We start from the raw sequence: 20,904 nt of genomic DNA, 5'->3' as shown, positions 1-20,904 counted from the left end.
AAGGAAGCCCAGCTCCCCAACCCCCAGAGCCCCTGCCCCGGTGCCCCCGCGGCAGGATGCCCACCCACCGATGTGGATGATATGGCCCTTCTTGTCCAGCATGATGTTGCCGTTGTGCCGGTCCTTGATCTGCAGCAGGAACAGCAGGAGGCTGTAGGCAGCCATGCTGCGGATGAAGTTATAGCGCGCCTGTGCAGAGACAGCATGCTCAGGGCGCCCCAGAGCTGTGCCCTCTTGGGCCTGCGGGCACCCTGGAACCCCTGGGCCTGCGCCTAGATCAGCAAGCCAGACCTTGGTAGCCGGAGTGACAAGTGGGTGCATCTGAGGTGCAGGGTAGTGGCCCCTTCCCCTCTTCAACTCCTGTCAGCTTTCTCCTGGGGAGCCCCTCTCGAGGCACGCCTTTCATCCCAAGGAAGGTTACAGATGCCCTGGTTCTACCCCCAGACATACGAGGACTTGGAAAACAGGGTGCTGACCAATGCAGGAGCTGGGGCTGGGGGGCAGTGGGGCCGCCCTGCTGCCCACCTGCTGGAAGGCCAGCGTGGACTCATCCCCGTACTGGCGTGTGAAATAGTCGTACATGCCAAAGTCGGTCTGGCGGCCCAGCTGGTCCCGAGAGGTACAGTCAGGGATGCACTCGATCACCCCGCACTAGGGAGGAAGGGCCGAGGCTGAGGCTGTGGGCACACCACAGGGCGAGGGACAGGGGCAGCGCCCAAGCAACTGCTTGGGGAACTTACCCCAGGGGCGGTGGCCACCACCCGGTATGGAAAGACAAAGAGATCCAGGCCGACCAGCTGGAAGATGTTTTTGAAGAGGTCGATGATCTGCAGGGCCAGCATGTCCTGGGAACCAGGAGAGACTCAGGGTGGTAGTGGGCTGCTGGCTCCAGGTGCCTGCGGCCCTGCCCAGTGAGGGGGAAGGGGAGGAGGGAGGGAGGCCCCGGTGAGCCTCACTGCCCACTGCTCCCTGGGCAGACTGTGAGGATGCACTGCCTGGCGGTGGGTGTGAGTAAGGGGCACCCATCCCCCCAAGGTGGTTCCCCCTGAGCAGCCAGGGTGTACAGCGGGAGGGGGGCCACTGGAGAGGCCTCTGGGTTTAGCAGAAAGCCCTGATGTACTCCAAGGCAACAGCACCAAATGGGGAACCAAGGATTCCTATTTCTGTGTGATGCTGAGAAGTGTGCCTGGAGCCTTGGAGAGAGGCGGGCCTGCCCCGGCCCCGCCCACCTCCAGCCCTGCCCTGACCGCCCAGCCCACTACCTGTCGGCAGTCGTCTCCCACTTTGAAGATGGCTGCTTGCCAGGAGATTTTCTGGCCATTGGCCTCCTGCGTGTTGCCCTCATCCTCGGAGTCTGAGCAGCACCGCAGACCTGCACAGGGAGAGGCTGCCTGTCAGCGGCGGGCAGAGAGGCCCTCTGAGGATGCTGGGGGCAAGCCCTGATCATATGCCTGAAGCAACACAGAACCTTAGGGATCTCTGCAAAACCCTAAGGAGGCCAACGAGGCCCAGCAGACACCAGGGGTCAGTGGGTGGGGCCACAGGGCCAGGGTCTCTTCCTAAGAACAGCTGAGGAATGAGGACCCAGGGCCACACCCTTGTGCTGCTGTGCTCGCTCCCCACATTCATACCCCCGCAGAACTGCAGAGTGTGATGTATGTGGCAGCCACAGCTGAGGAACAACCATGCCCTGTCCCGGGAAGAGGCCGGAAGGATCCTTCCCAGCGCTTCAAGAGGGAGCAGAGCCCTGCTGACTCCCCGGCCTCCAGACTGGGACAGAATCGACTCCTGCTGTGGAGGCTGCCAGCCTGCGGTCACTCGCACAGCAGCCAAGCCGACCAGTCCTCCCCGGGGCCTCTGTCACTGCACACGTGCCTGCCACCCCCAGACAAGGGCCCAGACTGACTGGCCGGAGGCCGTCACCGTTCATGGGGACCCCAAACTACATCAGACGTGCCCCACTGACCTTCCTTCTCAAGTTCACTAACTCCGCATCGTTTCACCTTGAACTTAGCCAGATATGGGGCCTTTGCAGCACTGGAAAACAACAGAGAACGGGTGCAAGTGACAGGGAATGGGAGGCCGTGAGGGGGAGCTTGCGGGGGGGTGCCTCACCTCTGCATGGGCGTCCCGGACTTGTAGTCGATGTCCAGCACGATGGCCTCGGGGTTGCTGGGCAGGTAGCAGCCTGTGAGGGACAGAAGGGACATCCCAGGGCCCGAGCAGGATGAGGCTTTCCCAGCAGACGGCGCTGTGCTGAGGCCTCGAGGGCCTTGCCTGCAGCACCGCCGACTCCTTGTTCCAAGGCCGGTAAGGCCATCCTCCCTGACTCTGTGCTGTTTCCCTGGGCCCATCCTGACGTTCCACATGGGGCCACCACCTCCCTCAGACGCTTCTCCAAGAGGACACCCTAAACCCTCAGCTTCTCAGGCCACTGGCCGCCAGTGCCACAGGACACAGGAGCCCCAGTGCCCACCCACCTGACACCCCCAGCTCGACCTTGTCAGTGCAGGTCGAGAGAAGGCCCTTCCTGGTCAGGGACCACAGTTCCCCGAGCCCCCAGAGGTGGGGGTGCTCGAGGCGGGGTCCTGGTGGGAGGGACTGGGCCCCTGGGGAGCATGCAGGCCCCCGCCTCATCCACCCTCCTTCCCTCGCCAGCCCAGCCTCCCTCACACGGCCCGAGCTCCACTCTGCTTAGAGCCCAGCTGGCTCTCCAGTGCCTCGGGGACACGACCCGGCAGCATGGTGTCCTCTGGGAGGCTGAGTGTTCTCTGGGGCGGGGCTGGGTAGGGCTCAGCATGGTCAGGAGAGGCCCACCCCGGGCCCTGCACTGGTGCCCATCACTGAGGCGGGCAGTGGGAAAGTGTGCAAGGCCAGGGTTTTGAAGAACGAATGTGTGAGACAGTTAAGAACAGACAGCTCTGCAATGACGTCTGGGTTCCCGTCTTGTCTTGAAAAGACATGGATCTGACCACGTGGCAAGAGCACCAGGGAGGGGGGCATGGACCCCCTCATCCTACAGGCCCTAGCACACCTGGGACACCCCCGCTCCTCCCTAAGCCCACTGTGTGGCCTGCGTTGCTTGTTACACTGGAGCTCAGGAACCTTCTAGAACCACAGCTGCCAAGGACAGGGCCTCTGCCTTCAGAAAACAGCTGTAGCTAGGAGAACCAGGAGTGACCACTGGCAGGGGAAGGTTCTGGAGAGGGGTGCCGGGCACCCAGGGCCCCCCAGACCCCCTTCTCACTGGCCTCGAGCCCTGCTCACCAGGCTGCACCTTCACTTCAGACAGAGCCGACAGACAAGCCCTCTTCCTCTCGTCACCTTTAGGGAAGGGCCTGGAGAACAAGACACAGATGCTGGTGTCTGTGGCTTCGGGGCACAGACAGGCCCTCCTGTCCGAGGGCCCTAGCCCTGCGCTCCGCCACCTGGGGCAGGGGAAGGGGGTGTGTGCTGCTGTGGGGGTCAGGCTGCGGGCTCCGTGGTTTAATGGCAGTGTGGCCTCGGGCAGGCCCTCAGACCTCTGTGACCCACGACAAGGCAAGTGAAATGGAATCATGCCTCTCACGTGGCAGAGGCCCAGGGAGTCCACCCTGACTCTCCATCTCTGCTGCCATGTTGCTGCTCTGCTTAGAACTGGTCAGGAAAGGACCATGGGACACGTGGCCCTCAGTGATGGGGTAGGGGGCGAGCCTGAGCACTGCGGACAGTGTGGGGACTAGGCACCTGCAGGAATGGTACTAGGGCTCCCCTGCTGCCTCCCAGGCGCCCGGCCAGCATCCACAACTCCGGGGCCCCATCCTGAACAAATGGGTGGCCAAGACGTCCAAGGTCGGCGTCTGCTCCACGTGAATGGGGGCCCAGGAGGTGAATCAAGAAAGGACCTCGGGTCTGCAAAGGAGTGTGGTTTCCCTAACACCACGGGGACCATTAGAACCTGGAGAGCAGATGTCCTCAGGCTTGGGCAAGACCCAAAGTGAACCTGAGATGTTGTTTTCTGTGCATCTGCTATGCCCATGGGGTCCCTGGACAGCGGGAGCAGACTCCCTGTCTGGCTGTTCCTTAGCAGGGGACGTCGGGGGGCCATGTCTACAAAGCTCCTTGGGCAGCTCCCACAAGTGGGGCCTGGAGAAGATGCCACTTACTTGATGATGGCTGACACGTTAGTGATCTTGTTGAAGAAGTCGAATTCCCGCTGGTAGAAGTCCTTGGCTGGGCCGGACAGGGAGCTTGTGATCTCTTCCACCAGCTGCTCCAGGAGGTCGCCAATGTCAGCTGCAGAGAAACAGAGGGTGAGCCTGCAGTCCCAGGGACCTTCTCTACAGACCCCACCCAGAAGAGGTTTGCCCTCCTCAGGGTGCTGACGCCTGTGAGGCTGTGGTGAGTGGAGGGCTCCAGGATCACGGATGCTCACAGGGGCCGCACCTGAAGCGTGTGGTGGTCTCAGGGGAGCACCTCCATCTGACTGTCCCCTCTTCCAGGGAACATCATTTTTACTTGAAGGAGTGACTAAGAGATGAGGTAAAGTCACTCAGACGTAGACTTATGGCAGATATTTTCTTGAATAAAATGAATCTGCCATTTAAGGAAAACTACAAAACTTTGTTAAACTTGACAAAAAAGCCTGACAGTTTCCCAGCACTCAGAAACGTTTCTGTCCTGTGAGGCAGCTGGGGCTCCACACACGGGATCTTTAAGTACTGTGTCACGAAATGCATCAGCGCTGGAGACCCTGCCCTGTGCGTTGGGTGTGACCACGGCGGGTGTTACAGGTCCTGCAAGGGGCGAGTGCAGGGCAAGCAGGGGCTGAATGAACAGAGAGCGAGGCTCACAACACGGTTCAGACCCCTCACTGCACTGAACACCTGAGAAACCATCCCGCCAAGCTTGGTAGCATTGGCAGGGAGCACCCAAGGGGCCTGAACACCAGACACTCGTCCCTTTCCAACTATGGGTCAGCAAGGCCCAATCTCCTGCAGCCACTTCAGCCCAAACAGCATATTGTGACATGAAATGCAGAGGCAGAGTGAGGGGATCTCCCACCACACTGATGACCTCATCTCCCACAGGCACTAAAGGGGCCTGTAAACGTGTTAAGCAATGCCACTCTTCTCGCTCACTTCTTTAAAAGTTATGTTTATGTGAGATGGGTCCCTCTCTTTTTAAAAAAAAATTTTAATTTTTGGCTGCATTGGGTCTTTGTTGCTGTGTGCAGGCTTTCTCTGGTTGCGACGAGCGGGGGCTACTCTTCATTGCGGTGCGCGGGCTTCTCACTGCAGTGGCTTCTCTTGTTGCGGAGCACGGGCTCTAGGTGTGCAGGCTTCAGTAGTTGTGGCACATGGGCTCAGTAGTTGTGGCTCGTGGGCTCTAGAGCACAGGCTCAGTAGTTGTGGCGCACAGGCTTAGTTTGCTCCACGGCATGTGGGATCTTCCCGGACCAGGGCTCAAACCCTTGTCTCCTGTACTGGCAGGCGGATTCTTTTTTTTTTATAAATTTTATTTTTAAAAATTTATTTATTTATTTATGGCTGTGTTGGGTCTTCATTTCTGTGCTAGGGCTTTCTCTAGTTGCGGCAAGCGGGGGCTACTCTTCATCGCGGTGCGCAGGCCTCTCACTGTCGCGACCTCTCGTTTCGGAGCACAGGCTCCAGACGCGCAGGCTCAGTAGTTGTGGCTCACGGGCCTAGTTGCTCCGCGGCATGTGTGATCTTCCCAGACCAGGGCTCGAACCCGTGTCCCCTGCATTGGCAGGCAGATTCTCAACCACTGCGCCACCAGGGAAGCCCCAGCAGGCGGATTCTTAACCACTGCGCCACCAGGGAAGCCCTCTATTTTTAATTTCTAATGTTGGTGAGCATGGATGGCCAAAGGCCACATAAACCCAAGCTCTTTGAGGGTCTCTGTAGTTTTCAAAGGTGTGAGGGTCCTGGGACGACCTGGTTTGGGCAGCGCTGCCCGGGGAGCTGCAGCACGGAGCTATAGGGCCTTGGGGGCCGGGCAGGGGTCAGAGGTGGGAGTGGAGGAATGATGACCCTGGGCAGGTGGTGAGGACGGGGTGGGGCCCGAGGGATGGGCACTCACGGTCTTTCTGGTGCCCCTCTTCATCCACATAGATGTTCGTCTTCATGTTCCAGATGAATTGGTGTGCCAGGAGCTGGGACTTGGATGCCGCCCACAGAATATACTCCCGTACATAGCCCATCTGTAGGAAAGCAAGGTCAGCCCAGGCTGGCCACACTCCACCAAGAGAGGCCACTCTCACCCAAGCAGCAATGACTCCACGCTTGGCAGACCCAGAAAGAAGCGTTGTTGAGTGGTGCCGGCTGTGAGCACCTCTCCTGGGCTGCGGAGTCCAGCCCAAGTCCAGCTGGCTGGCCAGCCGCCGGGGTCTTTGTCTATGCAGACACACGCCAGCTTTTGTCTCCTCTGTTCCCTCCTCTGGACTCTAAGCCCTGGACTCTAAGCCCTGGACTCTAACCAGCTTCTGCTGTCATCAAGCACGACGCGTGGGCAGGCGGGTTTCAAATGCGCCCCTGTGGACTGGTGTCTAGAAGACGCTGCCCAGTGATGGACGGGTCCCAGAAAACCCTACATCACTCCCAGCTCAGGCTGAATTCCCATGTCCTAAGTTACAAAGGCAGCTGGCCTTTCTGGAAGGCTCCTGGGGGGCAGCCTCTCCCTCCCCACAGTAATTTGCGGCCCATCGGGTAAAGTATTCCTTGGACAGATGTCCTCAACTTGGGTGAGTGGGCTTCCCAAACAGGTCAAACTTCAAATAACCCCATTCTAACCCAGCAACTAGATCTAAAGATGAACCATGGATGTGCAACCTCCAGTGCAGGGTCTCCAGGCTTGGCCGGGGCATGGGTGTTCTGGGGCCCTGTGGGCCCAGGGCAGGTGGGTGTATGGGCAGGAGCAGGAGGTGTAGACGCTGCTGCCCTCAGACGCAGGCTTGGGGGTGGCACCGGGATGAAGCGCGGGTGGTGAGGGCTCTGGGCTGTGGTCACCCCGTGGGTGTTTTCTGTCCAGGCCCTGTGCCAGGCCCCTATGTGCATGTACACTGTTACGGCTGAATTATCCGCCCCCACCCCCCATTCATATGTTGAAGTCCTGCCCCCCCCCACCCACAGAATGTGACTGTATTTGGATATAGGCCTTTAAAGAACTGATAAAATTACATGAGATCAGTAGGGGTCCCTGATCCGATCTGACCTGTATCCTTATAAGAAGAGATTAGGACACAGACACAGGGACAGCCATGTGGGGATACAGGGAGAAGCCGCTGTCTACACGGCAAGGAGAGGGCCTCGGCCAAACCAGCCCTGCTGACACCTGGATCTCAGATGTCCAGCCTCCAGACTGTGTGGAAGGAGCTCCCTGTAGTTTAAGCCCCGAGTCTGTGTACTTTGCCAGGGTGGCCTGAGCTCACTAATACACACGCTGTCCCCTCCAACCCCCTGGCCACTCCCCCCAGGAGACAGGGAGCTGGATTTGGGAGTTAGGGGCCCTGCTGAGACCCCCATCCAGCAGGTACGGGTCCCAGGCCAGGTCACCCACCCTGAGAAAGCAACTGCTGGCAATGTTTCCAGAACCTGCTCACCCAGCACAGCAGGACTGGGCCTCGGGTGCTGGACGACCACATGGGGGACAGAGACCTCGGGCCCAGGTCCCAGCTCAGTGGCCCTGCTCCTGGGCTCCGTCCCGCTGCCCGCCCGGCCCTCCAGGCTGGTCGGCCCGTGCTGCATGCCTTACCTTGTCATACCTGAGGGCCTGCACGATCTGGGGGATGTAGAACAGGATGGCATCCTGTGTGGCAGGGGAGGAGCAGCCATGACTCAGGGAGGGGTGAGAGCACCATGCAGGATGGGGGTCTCAGGGCCCCACCCCACCTGGACTGGCCCTGCTGTCACTCTACCCCCAGGACACGTCCTCACCCTCAATCAGGCCTGCCCTCCATCCCCCCGTGGGGCTGGGCAGCCCTCCGAGGCCGACCCAGCAGATGGGCTCACCGGTGGGAAGGACCGTAGGACTTTGACCCCGTACTGCGCTGTGAGCGGGTGCGGCGGGTACATGCTGGAGAAGTAGGACAGGCCTGTGGGTGGGTCTGCGGGCGCCCAGCACAGCACATGGCTGAGCTCGGGGGCATCGGCGTCGATGGTGTGCCAGGTGACCAGGAACTGGGGAGGAAGCAGGGAGTCACAGGGATGCCCCCAAGGAGTGAAAACCACAAAGCATTTATAACAGCTTCTGACACATTACATACAACAGCACAACTTTAACCACGGTGAAATACACTCAATGTTTTTCTGCTGTAAACACAGTAAATGTTTCATCTGAAGAGTAGATAACACAAGAGATGGGAAAAATCGTGGTACCACTGAGGTCAGTGGGTTTTGGTTGTGTTCCTCACCCCCAGGCATCCCTGGAGGCAGTTCTGCTTCTGTGCGCTTAGGACCAGGCCCTGGCACACTACCCACCACGCTACCTTGATGGCTTCGGGGATGTCACTAACGGCTCCTGGGTCCAAGCGAACCAGACGGGTCACCTCGTTGCCGATAGCTTCTGTGTTTTTGAACCTGCAGGCACAGAGGGTGTGGGGGGCAGACACCGAAGACGGGGGTTGGGGGAGCCCTGGACTGAAGGATGTGGACCAACACCCAGTGACATCTGAACACTGTCGCTATTGACATGGTGTTTACTGTGACCGGCTGTGACCCAAGGGCAGAACTCCCTGGAGCAGGAATGATACTTCCAAGGACACCTCCCTTGGCCTGGCCCCCAAAGCAGCCCATCCACGGTGTGGCACCCATGGGCCAGAAGGCACCCTAGCAGGTGGGAGGGTGGGTGCAAAGTGTTCAGGTGTGACCGCCCAAGGCTAAGGCAGGCAGCTGCTGCCTAAATGCCGTCAGGCTGCAATCCTGTCCTGAGGAGGACTTGGGACCCGAAGAAGGAAGTAGTAAGTATGCAGCATGGGCTCCGGGGAAGAAAGGCCCACCCTGCACGCAGTCACATGGAGTCTACTGGGATTCAGCACAGGGGGCCTGGGAAGCCCCTCTCAGCACCTACCAGCCTGAGTCCTATCCCTGTTAAGAGCTGCCTCAGGACAGCTCACAGGACACTCGGCTGCCAGCCGCCCCTCTGAGTAGCCTGCTGCCTGAAGATACCACCCAGGAACTACCAACCCAGACCCCCCAGGCCTACCTCCCAGAGTAACCACAGGTGTTTCCTTTCCTCATCAAACAAGGTGAGGCCCTGGGGTACCCTGATGTTATCTCCTCGGGCTCTGGGGTGCTGGGCCCCCGGCAGGACAGACCCCACCATTGCACAGGACTGGGGAGCGTCTAGGGCTACGATGGCTCTTCCCTTACAGTCCTTGGCTGTGACACGTGCCCTCCCCCCAGCAGGTGCCCCGTGCTGGACCTCTGCAGGGCTTCTCAGCAGCCCACCTGGCTGGCAGCTGCACGGCCAGATGAGGAGAGATGTTCCAGGCGAGGTTCACATTGTCCTTCCACTGCTTCTCGCTCATGCTGATGTACTTGGACCTCCAGTTGGCCACGCTGCTCTCTCCGGCCTGGTCTAGCTCTAGCTCCGGGGCCGACAGTGGGTTGTACCACGTGATGAGACGCTCGATCTCAGTGGCCTGGTGAGGGACACAGACACAGATGCGCCTCTGCATGGCCCGCGCCCCTCCCCCACCCCAGCGCTGCAGGCATGGCGCACAGGCCTCACCAGCAGGGACAGCAGCAGCGTCCGGCGCTTCATGTAGTACTTGTGCAGCTGGGAGCCCCGGTTGGTCTTCTTGGACATGCCTGGGGACGGTGGGGGGAAAGGGCACAGTGTCCCTTGGAGCTGCTCTATGACCCCGAGGACCCAAGGGACCCGGCAGCAAAGCCCCACCGACCTGACTTCTTGGAGATGGTGGACATGCCGCTAGACAGCGGGTAGGTGTTGATCCAGCCCTGTGTAGCCTGCTGGCGCGAGCCAACCGCTATGTCCAGGTTGCTCCGGGTGTCCTGGTTATCTGTGGGCAGACACAGCATTCTAGAACGAGGTGTCTGGACCTTCACCACAGACAAGGCAGCTGTGGGGAGCAGGTGGGGGAGACGACCGGTGACGGCTTCCCTGGACGAACCAGGCGTCTGCAAAGTTCCTCATGAACCACTGCAGATGGAAGCTTTCTAAAGTGTGTTATGTTCCCCTGAGCCCAAAGCAAAGCAAATCGAGGAGCCACCTTGATCAATTATGGCACTGACCTCCCGGTGTCCTCCTACATGGCGATGACTCGGGGACCCGTGGGGATAGATGGAAGGGCTGCCTGCCCTGCTCTGAATGGAGCCAAGAGCTGTTTACAATCACTGTGCCTGCTTTTCCCTTTTGTGGCGGCCAGGCTGTCCGCGTGGGTCTGCCTGCGGAGACACGCGCCTCCCCCAGCCTGGGCGCGTGACCAGCTACATGCTTCAGAGAGACAGAGCGGGGCTTCCTCCTGTGGGGCGGCTGCCGGCTCCCACTTCAGCGCCTTTCCCTAACCCCGTCCACCCTCCATGCTCCGAGATGCAGCTCACACGTCACCTCTTCCAGAAAACTGCCCCTGGTCCCCAACTGCTGCAGGGCAAGTGCCTGTCCTCGGGGTATGTTCCCACGACCCCCCATGTTGGAGTCGCCTGCCGGTAAGACTGGCCCCACCAGGTGACAATGGACCGTGCCCTATCCCTCCCAGCACACAGGCCGTACCCAACACAGACCGTCGGGCACGCAGGGGGCCCCTGTGAACGGCCTGGCGCTGGGAAGTTACACCGAGGGGTGTCTGCCTGTCTGCTTAGAGACCCTGCCCTCCTTCCTGCTCCCCAGCAGCGGCCAGAGAAGAGGTGACCAGGCAGGCGTGGGCCTCCGGTGACCATGCAGCACAGCTGAGGCTGGGGCTCACCTGGGGGAACGAGCTGGCTGGCGGTCAGGTACTTCTTATCTGAGAACATGGCGGTCCAGAACTTAATCATTATGCTTATGTCCTCACGCAGCCTCTTCTCTCCCTGCGTAGGGAACTTTGGGGGACAACTGCAAACAGCCAGGGATGAGGGTGAGTGCCAGGGTCTAGGAGTCAGGAAGCGCGGCGAGGTGGGGCGCGCAGCCTCCTAATGACAAGTCGGGCTGCTTAGTGGGGGGTCGGCACCCAGCAGGCTAAGTGACCCAGGCCCGGGGGCTTGGGGGGGTGGGGGCAGCACCTGAAGTAGTCGAAGGCAGTGGAGTAGATCTTCTCACGGAGCACGTTGCGGATGGTCGCATTGGGAAGCACGTCCGCGTGCAGGAGGGTCAGGCCGAGGGTCAGCAGCCTACAAGAGGGCCCCGGTCAGCAAGTGGCGCCCCCTTCAAACCTCTCCCTGAGCTCAGGGCCCACCTGCGGGTGGCAGAGCCCTCCCGCCAGGGCTGTGGATTGGGCAGGTGGTCACCCGTCTCGGATTACTGTACCCTGATGCCTTACGAAAGGTTTTTTAAACCTTCACTTTTGTTGGGGGGAAACAACATGTATGTGACCCTGCCCCTCGGCCAGAAGCTTTGGTCCCACAAACTGCAAACCACTCCCTGAGGTACCATCACCTACGGGGACTACGATGGTAGAACTCAGGTTCTAAGAACAATCTGCTTGGATTCTGCAAGATCAGGGCCGCCCTGCAGGCATCTGCAGACGCTCTGGTCAGGAACGGGCAGCCCTCCTGCTCGTCTCCATGGCCACTTCCCATGGCTGGGACGGTCCAGCATGTATCCTCTCCTACTAACCCATTCTCATCGCAATTTGTAAAAGTATAGGTCCATGACAGACTGGAAATTAGGGAAAAAGAGAACTAGCCCTTGGGTACTGGTTTGAGAAGCACGGCCCGAGGGGGTGCCCAGTGGGCTGCAGGAACACGAGTCAAGAGCTCAGGGAGGGCAACAGGTAGGTGGAGTGGTGCCCACCTGCAGGGGCCCCTCACCCTCCTTCCATCTGACCCCCCAGGTATCTGCAGGCCCAGTCAAGAGCCCTCCCCATGCCAGGCCAGGCCCTCCTGATGTGTCCACGGCGCCCCTGACCACCGCACCTGGTTTGAGGCCCACTGGGCCAAATGCTGCATATGGGGGTGTGTGCCCTCCCCTGGTGTGGCTGGTTTTGCACAGGGCTTGGTGTGCAATTGGCACAACTGGCCTCAGAGGATAAATGGGCCTGAGCTGTCACACCAGGCTCTGCCACACAGCTGGCCGTTCTTCCCTCTCCAATGTGTCACCAGAATCCTTTTGCTGCTGCCCACCCCCAGCGTTTGGCTGGCCGGGTCCCCACCTGAAGCGCCTCCTGAACACTTCCCTGCCGTGGACAGCACGCTGCCCCATGTCCCCAGCCCCGAGAGGGCTTGGTGGCCCCGGCCATCATGTGTGGATGCCTTTCCCAGGGGCCCTGCATGTAATGGGGGCTCGGTCAGTTTCTGGTGAACAAGTGACCAACCACAGGAAACCCGGGGGAGCAGGCCCTGGGGTGAGCTCTCACTTGAAGCGGGGCCCGATGGCCGCCACATGCCGGTTCATGCTCCCCGCAGTGCCCCCGATGCTCAGAGACATGGACCGCTGCAGTAGGCTGGAGAAGATCTCCACCTGGTCAGAGCTGCAGTACTTGGCAATCTCGAACCGCTGCACCAGGAACTGGACGGAAAGGGATATGCTGCTGGCGGGGCCATCTTGCTGGCGGGGCCAGGTGGCCGCCCACCCTCAAGCCACCACTGCCTGCCAAGGAGGGGCTCAGGCCCACAGGAGGGCAGGTGGGGTCTGCGGGGCAGTGGGACGAGACTGGCGGGGCCTGGGGAGAGAGATGGGCCAGCCACCCCCCAGGTGGGGCAGTCTTCAACCTGGAGTCCCAGGGCAGCCCCTGACCCCGGGGAAGAGTGGGTGGAGCACAAGGGAGCCAGGGGGGCACGTACATCGATCCAGATGCAGTGAGGGGTCACCTCGGGGGCACAGGGTTTGGGCTGACTGGCTTCCGACGCAGCCAGGGGGTCTGCTTCCTTTATCTCCGCAGAAAACAAGCCGAACTTCTGCTCCACTGTCATCTGCCAGGCCCCCGCCATCTCCCGCATGAACTGCAAGAATGCAGGCGTTAGTCCCTCCGTGGGGCACAGAAAGAGGCTTGCTGGTTTTTTTGTTTTGTTTTGTTTTTTTAATCATAAAAGGAATATATGCTCACTGAACAAAATTTAGAAAACTGAGGAAGGTATGAAGAAAAAAAATCACTAAGATCTCCCCATGATCCCACTTTCCAGCCTTTTTTCACCAGAAGCCCCTCCTGGACCACAGCCAGGAGTGTGTCCTGCTTTGTGGTGCAGCCCACCCGTGACAGCACTGCCTGGAAACCACCCAGGGGAAGCCGCCTGCTCAGGGCCTCTGGGCTGGCAGTGGCAGGGGGGTGGCATGCTCCAGAACCCAGTTCCTCCTCTCCACCCCCATGGACCCCGCACGACACCTTCATGCCGCTAACCAGGCTCAGGGAAGAACTGTGAGGGCCGAGTGGAGCCTGTGACCCCACCAGCCTGGGTGAGGGGTTCGCAGGGAAGCAGCCTCTGTGGCCTGACAACAGCCAGCGGCTCCTTCCAGGGCATCCAGAGCCCCTGCGGGGACGCGGGTACCCCATCCCTCCTCCCGCTCCATGGCTGTTCAGGGCGCCAAGCGGCCAGTCTCAGGTCCCCTCGCCCACTCGTTAGCAGCAGTGAGCAGTGCGGGTCGGGGGAGCCCTGAGGAAGAAGGCAGGGAGGTGACGCTCGCCTCTGCCCTCCTCCCTGCCTGCAGGCACAGAAGCCATCTGGAGGCCATGAGGTGAGGACAGAGTCCAGCGCAGACAGGAGCCTGTCCACGACACAAGGATGGACTCCCGGCGTTCGCCCCTGCAGCCAAACGTGTTGCAGGGTGGAGGGTAAGAGAGCAGCCCGCCAGGTTGCCTGCCCACCATTTGTCCCCCCATCCTGGTTGCCACCTTGGCCAGGGCCTGCCTTCCAGGCTCAGGTCATGAGTGTGAAGAACAAACACAACTCAGGTCCAGGCTGAATAGAAGCAGCCTACAGACTGCACGGTGCTCTCCGCTGGGGGCAAATAGCTGTGAAGGGAAGCGGGGACGGTGTGGCGGCGTTTCAGGCAGGGCGGCTGGGGAGACCCCAGGCAGAGGGCACAGCTCAGACCAGCCCTGGAGAAAACCTGTCTGAGGACAGCACTGCCAGGGAGGGACCGGCACCCGCAGTCTAAAGCAGGAGCCCACCGGGGCTGGGGCAGCAAGGATCACAGGGTGCCTGTGGCGGCAACAGGGGGCAGAGGGGCCTTGCTGGTCAGACACCGTCCGCCTCTGCTCTGCGTGAGCACAAGCAGCATGGACAGGTCCGCGCGCGGGAGGGTCCTGATCTAACCCATTTTCCTGGCTCCTCTGTGTACAGAAGGTGGAGGGGCCTGGGGGGAAAGCAGAGGCTGGGTTGTCTCCACGTGTAGGGGAGAGACGGGGGGCTGGGCCGGGCTGCTGAGAGGTGGTCAGATTCTGAAGATGCTTTAAAGATAAAAGGTAGACCTGACAGGATTCGCTAAGGCTCGCTGTGGAGTGTCGGGGCGCAGAGAGGGCCATGAGGATTTTGTCTGGGTGTTTACAGACTGCGGGACGGTGGGGGCCAGTCTGGGCCTGTGCACTTGTTACAGGTTACAGAACCAGGGGACCAGAATTCCTTCCTGTCTCAGTGGAACGAAGGCCCAGACCCTCGTGCTATACGAGACCAATAAGATTGCTCACGCTTTATCTCCCCATGAATGCAAAAGACTCCAGCAGCACCAGCCTCTGAGTTGGGGCTACGGACGATTTTTGTTTTCTTCTTTGTGCTCATACCTTCCAACTGCTCCATAACCAGCAAACATTGCCAGATAATAGAAAAAATGAAAAACCAGGATGCAATGATACTAAAGACATAGAAATATAGGGGAATGGCCCCCACTTTGGGGTGTGGGGCATAGCTGGGCCTGGACAGCAGGTCCTTGCAGAGGCCAGGAGCAGGGAGACAGGCAGCCTTCAGCCCTGAGCCAACAGCAAGAGCTTGGTGACACCAAACCCACACATAGCTGTCGGGCTGTTGTGGAGGGCAGGTGAAGAGCTGCCAAGAGCTGCTTTCCAGAGAGAGATCACATTTCCCTGGGAAGGATGAGCCCAACAGCCCGGGGCCAGCACTAGGCCTGGCACAAGTGGTGGACGGACCTGCCAAGGCTGAAACCTCAAGCCAGCCGAGCTACTGATGATGGCAGAGGCAGGGGACAGACTGGAGTCTGACAGACCCCAAATGACGTAGCAATTTGCTTGGCATAAAAACCCCTCCTTGTGGACTTCCCTGGTGGCTCAGTGGTTAAGAATCTACCTGCCAATGCAGGGGACACAGGTTCGATCCCTGGTCTGGGAACATTCCACATGCTGCGGAGCAACTAAGCCTGTGCACCACAACTACTGAGCCTGTGCTTTAGAGCCTGCGAGCCACAAATACTGAGCCTGCACGCCACAACTACTAAAGCCCGCGCGCCTAGAGCCTATGCTCCGCAACAAGACAAGCCACTGCAATGAGAAGCCCATGCACTCCAACAAAGAGTAGCCCCTGCTCACCGCAACTAGAGAAAAGCCCGCGCGCAGCAACGAAGACCAAACACAGCCAAAAAAAAAAAAAAAAAAAAAAAAGATGTGAAGGTGTGATGTAAAGCAGGAAGAACCCACCCTTCTTGCCAAGATGAGCCCCTTGGAGGTGCGGCCTTCACTTCAGCCACCAGGCACAAAGAGAAGATAAAGCAGCAGGGCCCCTCAGTCTCCACTGTTTTTCTAAACACAGTGTCAGGTCCACAGTCACAAACTTGAACACAGATGATCCTGATGCTAGAACTAACCGACCAGATAAGGATTTTCAAGTAATTACCATAAATATGTTTAGAGATTTACCAGAAAAGATAGAAAGAAAAGATGAAGATACAGAGATTCTCGGGAAAGAAATACAAAGTATAAAAAAGAAACTGAGGGCTTCCCTGGTGGCGCAGTGGTTGAGAATCCGCCTGCCGATGCAGGGGACGCGGGTTCGTGCCCCGGTCCGGGAAGATCCCACGTGCCGCGGAGCGGCTGGGCCCGTGAGCCATGGCCGCTGAGCCTGCGTGTCCGGAGCCTGTGCTCCGCAACGGGAGAGGCCACAGCGGTGAGAGGCCCGCGTACCGCAAAAAAAAAAAAAAAAAAAAAAAAAAGAAACTGAAATCCTAGATCTGAGGATTACGATATCTGAAATAAAATACATTAAAAATGGTTTAACAACAGAATGAATAAGGCAGGAGGAAGTACCAGGGAACTGGAAGGAGGCCAATGAAAATGGACCAAAACGAGAGAAAGAATGAAAACAACCCAAGGAAATGCTGATGACCCTCGGACACTGCCATCGTCACAACGTCTGCACCACAGGCGTCCCTGGAGCCCAAGTGAGAAGGGGCGAACCGGGTAAAAAATATATTTAATTAAATACTGGCCTGAAACTTTCCAAGACTGATGAAAAACCTGACATCTCTAGATTTAGGAAGTTCATGGAATCCCAACATAAAATACACAGAAAACCACACCCAAGCACAGCAGAGTCAAACTATTAAAAATCAAAGATAAAAAAACCTAAAAATAGCTAAAAGGAAAAACAAACAAACAATAGCACATACTGAGAAAGGATGATAATTTGTGGATTTCTCCCCAGGAACAAGGCAAGCCAAGAGATGATAGATATGTGTAATATGCCAAAGGCAACTTAGGACCACAGACCCAGGAAGAACAGCCAAAGCACGAGATGAAGGTGAACTAGGCTGCGAGTTCACTCCCGCCACCTGCAGCCCAGGAAGCGCTGAGGAGAACTACAGACCCAGGCTTACAGAGGTACGTGAGGACGGGAAACGGTCTGGATACACCAATAAGGCTTAGGAAAAGCATTTGACAACACAAACAGCACTGTTACAAGGCATGTGATGTATCACACACAGCAGTGAACACAGATGAAGACAATACACGCACAGGTCCTGACGGGGCGGGACGTAGCTGTGACTGAGGAACCCCCGCCCTGCAGTGACAACAGCCGCCATGAGGTGGGCCAGGTCGGCTCATCCTCACAAACACTCTTCGCAGACCCCTTGCCGTCACCCTCGACACACAGGCAGGGATCTGCCCTGGAACCCTGAAGACAGCATAGCCAGCGGGGCGAGAGCCCAGACCCAACCGACTTCCCTCCTGGGGGGCAGGGGCCAGTGCCTCTGCTCCCCACACACCCGACTTGGCCCCTCCACAGACGCCCACCACCGTGAGCTGGACACAAACTCCGTGAGGAAGTGCGACTACGGCCACCTCCATACCTGGAACACTCCAGTTCCATCCTTGGAAGTTATCCAGCTGACCCTCAGGGGCAAAAAGCACAGAACACTCCTCCTGACCACTCATCTCAATTTATCTTAAGAAACTCAGAAAAAACATGTCAAATCCCATTACCGTGAAAATTAATGGGATCTGTGAAAAATAAATGTTCTTAGGTGTTCATCCCACTGAAAGAGTGTGTAGACCCTCCCCGTGGGCCCCCTCCAGCAGGAGGGCTGCTGTCCCAGAGTCGGCAGGTAGGACGTGGGTCACTGTGGATAAACACAAGCATCCAGTCGCGGAGAAATGGCTCCCCCTGCCGAGCTTTGGAAAAATAACAGCTTCAGGCACCACTGGGTCCTTTAACACACTCCCTCTGGTCCCAGTGACAGTCCTGTGGGCAGGCTTTAATATCACAGTCTTGCTTACATATGAGGCCCTGGAGGGTGAGGGGCTTTCCCAGGGTCTCCACGCTCGTCATCCAAGGGGCCAGGACTGGCTCTCCACCTCTCACCCCGCAGCCGCCTGCAGCCGGAGTCTTACCGGCACTTCCACTCCGTTCTTGCCGGCCAGCAGCCACTCCCAGCAGGCCAGGGCCGTCTCCATGCCGTGCTCGTTGAACATCTGGAGGGGACCCCAGCACAGGTGATGGAGGAGCTGCGGGTCACAGTCTGGAACCAAACGCATGCTGTTCAGAGGCCCCGACGGGTCGACTCACAGCCTCCCTGGGTCAGCAGGACAGTTGGCACTGGCCGGAACAGTGCTGGCCTTTTATTTACAGCCCCACCCCAGTCCCTTGCGTGATGCCGCAGGGATCTCCCAGGGGACCGCAGGCTCTCTACGTGGCCAGGACTCGCTCCCTGGGACAGCAAGGTGGCCCGGGCCTGGGTGGTACCTTTGCTGCTGATGAGCATGGCCGTCAGCTTGAACATGGCCTCTGTATAGTGCTGAGGGTCACTCGCGCCCAACGCTGCCTTCAGCTCCTGGACCATCATCTTGTTCAGGTCAGACGTCCGGCCTGTGGCGTCTGAGAAGCGGATCATCCCGTACACCTGTGGAAGGTCAGCAGAGGCACATGTGGCCTGGCCACCCCGATCACGGGGCTTCGTTGCCCACGCGGAGTGACAGGCTCGTCTGGGTGCTGCCGCCACCACGCACGGTGCCCCGGAACTCCTCCTCTAGAAATGAGTGCTGCTCCCACCATTCTGGACAGTCTCCGAGGGCGGGAACCCGGCCCTGACATCTGAATCCAACACTGAGCTACAGCAGAGCGGCCTGCACGTGGGCTGAACAAGATCAGCTGCATGCTTCTTGAGCCAGACATTACTTTTTTTTCCCAAGAAAGGTGCTGCTCTCTTATTCACAAGACTTGACTAGAGAGGAGCTCCCACTCCTTCCAAGAACCAAACCTTCCCCCAAGACAGACCTCCCGCACCCACCAGGAAGGAGAGGACGCTTGAGGGCCCCGCCCCGGTGGGAGGCTACCTCGCCTGCGTAGCGGTTGCGCAGGTTGAGGGATGCCATGAAGTTGGAGTAGTCCTTCTTCACGCAGGCTGGCCGCTCCGTGAGCTGAGTCGCCTGCAGAGACAGGACAGTGACTGCACACCCTCGTGGCCAAAGCCCAGTGCAGTGAGGCTGTCATGCTCAGACCCAGGTTATTAAAATCTCCAGCGATGGCAAGTGAATAAAATGAAACACCTCTAAACACGCTCTGGGGTCTGCCAGGTTGCATGGAAAAGAGTTTTAAACATTTTACTCTGAAACATCTACAGAAGGCAGCTGGGACTACAGCTTTGCTCCATGACCAGCTACTTCACCCCCACTGGTGTGGCTGCCCACACTTGGAAGGGACCTCGGCTCACACGGCCCCCACTTCCCCTGCCTTGGCCTCGCCTCTCCAGTACGCCCACCCCTCCAGGCCCCTCCTCCAGCTGGACCTGCCCAGTGTCCCCAGGGCCACCTCACACTGTCCCTTCAGCTCCATTCCCTACACACCAGCACAGCCAGTCATCATACACAGACACTACTGGAGACAACCAATCCTCAGGTGCTGGGGTTTTGGGCAACTTTTTATTTTGGGGTGGTAGGGGTGGGGAGAAAGAAGGTCAGGGGAAAAAATATAAACTGAGTAAAACTGAACCACAAACAAAAAATACGCGGTTTTCTCATAAAAATTTTAAGCTGGTTCATTTTTAAAAAGGTGACCTGAGAGTGCACTGCATTTTTTGGAGACAGTGGCCTAGAGCAGGCATGTGTGGGAAACTGGCTCTGCCACTCACTGTCCCTGACCTCGGCCTGCTCCCCAGGAAGTGGGGACACGGAATCCTCTCGCCAGGCTGAGCACAGTCCTGAGGGACCCAGAGCTGCCAGACCCTCCCTTGCATCTCTCTGACCCCACTCCTGTGCCCCAAATCAGCCCCCAGCCCACTCCCCTCTGGGCAGAGAGGTCAGTCAGGCTACAGGCTGCACCTTCTGCAGGGCAGGGGCTCTAGGGCCGGGGTCTCCCAACAACCAGCGATCAAAACAAGAGATAAAAACGGTCCTTCCCTCCTGAGCAACAGGAAAGGGAAAAACCTAACCTAAATCTACTTTTCTGTGGAAAAATCCCGAAATCTTTTAGGCAACATCACCTTGGATCCGGACTGAGCCCCGCTGGCCTCTGCCCGCGTCCTCAGCCTGCCTAAGGGGCAGCTCCCTTCCCACCAGGGCGCCTGGCCTCCCCTGACCCCAGAGCGGGCAGCACAGAGATGCTTGTGGCCACCTGGGCTCCCATGGACCGCAGAGGCCCTGCACTAGGCCCCAGGGTTTGGAGACGCCAAATCACACCAGTTCTGGACAGGCCACTGCTGCCAACCACCAGCTTTGAGGCGAATCTCTGATCTGGTTCAGCGGGAACCCCTCAGTGCACGTGCTGCCCCTAAACGAACCTCGAGCAGAACGAGATGAAGCCAAGGACATGGGGTGCAGCTCGGTCCAATGGACGGCCAGGCCAGCATGACCATAAAACGTGCTGACCGTGTCCAGCAGGACACTTCGTCCATCGTGGACCTGATCCTGATAAAGGACCAACCTTAGAGCTCTGTCAGAAACACGGTGAGCAGCTCCCCCGAGCCTGGGGTCTGCTGCAGACACCGCAAGCTCCCCACTTGGGGGCAGGGCTCCCATGGCTGATGGAGACCCCGCTCCCCAGAGGCACACGTACCCCAAGGGTGGTGTTCTGCTTGTTGTAGCTGGCAAACTGAAGGATGCTCTCGGTGGCCATGGCCAGCCCCGTGTGCTGCGACAGCCCCGACACCCAGTTCTGGTGTTTGTTCAGGTATTCCTGAGACGGGGAAGCGCCGTGTTATTTTAAAGGTAAAAGCAAGCCTTGTGCAGCATGTGTGAGGTGCGGGAGGGAACCCTGCCTCTAAGGCTGGCGTCGCCCGCTCTGATCCACTGAAGAGATGGCTCCGCTCAGGCTGCCACTCCCTTGGGACCAGAGCCAGAGCCAGCCACTGTTCCTGCTGGCCTGCCGGGCC

The 20,904-nt window shown here is 58.7% G+C and overlaps 1 protein-coding gene across 9 annotated transcripts in view; it reads right to left on the bottom strand.

Moving 5' to 3' along the window:
* Positions 1-20,904, bottom strand: part of LOC102988352 (phosphatidylinositol 4-kinase alpha) — a 41,103-nt gene that overhangs the window by 2,961 nt on the left and 17,238 nt on the right. For 3 of the 9 annotated variants that reach the window (XR_008616672.1, XR_008616670.1, XR_008616671.1), the window contains exons 11-33: positions 20,589-20,708; positions 18,872-18,964; positions 18,282-18,438; positions 17,930-18,057; positions 12,939-13,097; positions 12,512-12,663; positions 11,220-11,327; positions 10,925-11,052; positions 9,902-10,021; positions 9,730-9,809; positions 9,447-9,640; positions 8,486-8,576; positions 8,010-8,177; positions 7,753-7,806; positions 6,082-6,202; positions 4,146-4,275; positions 3,268-3,338; positions 2,116-2,188; positions 1,967-2,037; positions 1,263-1,372; positions 741-845; positions 581-651; positions 69-189 (exon numbers count right to left, since the gene is read on the bottom strand). Coding sequence is in view for 5 of the 9 variants with exons in the window: in XM_028485267.2 (XP_028341068.2) it covers positions 69-189; positions 526-651; positions 741-845; positions 1,263-1,372; positions 1,967-2,037; positions 2,116-2,188; positions 3,268-3,338; positions 4,146-4,275; positions 6,082-6,202; positions 7,753-7,806; positions 8,010-8,177; positions 8,486-8,576; positions 9,447-9,640; positions 9,730-9,809; positions 9,902-10,021; positions 10,925-11,052; positions 11,220-11,327; positions 12,512-12,663; positions 12,939-13,097; positions 17,930-18,057; positions 18,282-18,438; positions 18,872-18,964; positions 20,589-20,708 (2,680 nt within the window). In the remaining 4 variants the exon portion in view is untranslated. Of the gene's footprint in view, positions 1-68; positions 190-519; positions 652-740; positions 905-1,262; positions 1,373-1,966; positions 2,038-2,115; positions 2,189-3,267; positions 3,339-4,145; positions 4,276-6,081; positions 6,203-7,752; positions 7,807-8,009; positions 8,178-8,485; positions 8,577-9,446; positions 9,641-9,729; positions 9,810-9,901; positions 10,022-10,924; positions 11,053-11,219; positions 11,328-12,511; positions 12,664-12,938; positions 13,098-17,929; positions 18,058-18,281; positions 18,439-18,871; positions 18,965-20,588; positions 20,709-20,904 lie in introns of those variants that run through there. The other 6 variants (XM_028485267.2, XM_055082913.1, XM_028485268.2 and 3 more) reach the window with 4 other exon arrangements.

This window comes from Physeter macrocephalus, unplaced genomic scaffold (genome assembly GCF_002837175.3).
Source record: "Physeter macrocephalus isolate SW-GA unplaced genomic scaffold, ASM283717v5 random_289, whole genome shotgun sequence".
Taxonomy (NCBI): domain Eukaryota; kingdom Metazoa; phylum Chordata; class Mammalia; order Artiodactyla; family Physeteridae; genus Physeter; species Physeter macrocephalus.
Note: the sequence above shows the minus strand (reverse complement) of the source record. Positions and strands in the feature narration are given on the sequence as shown.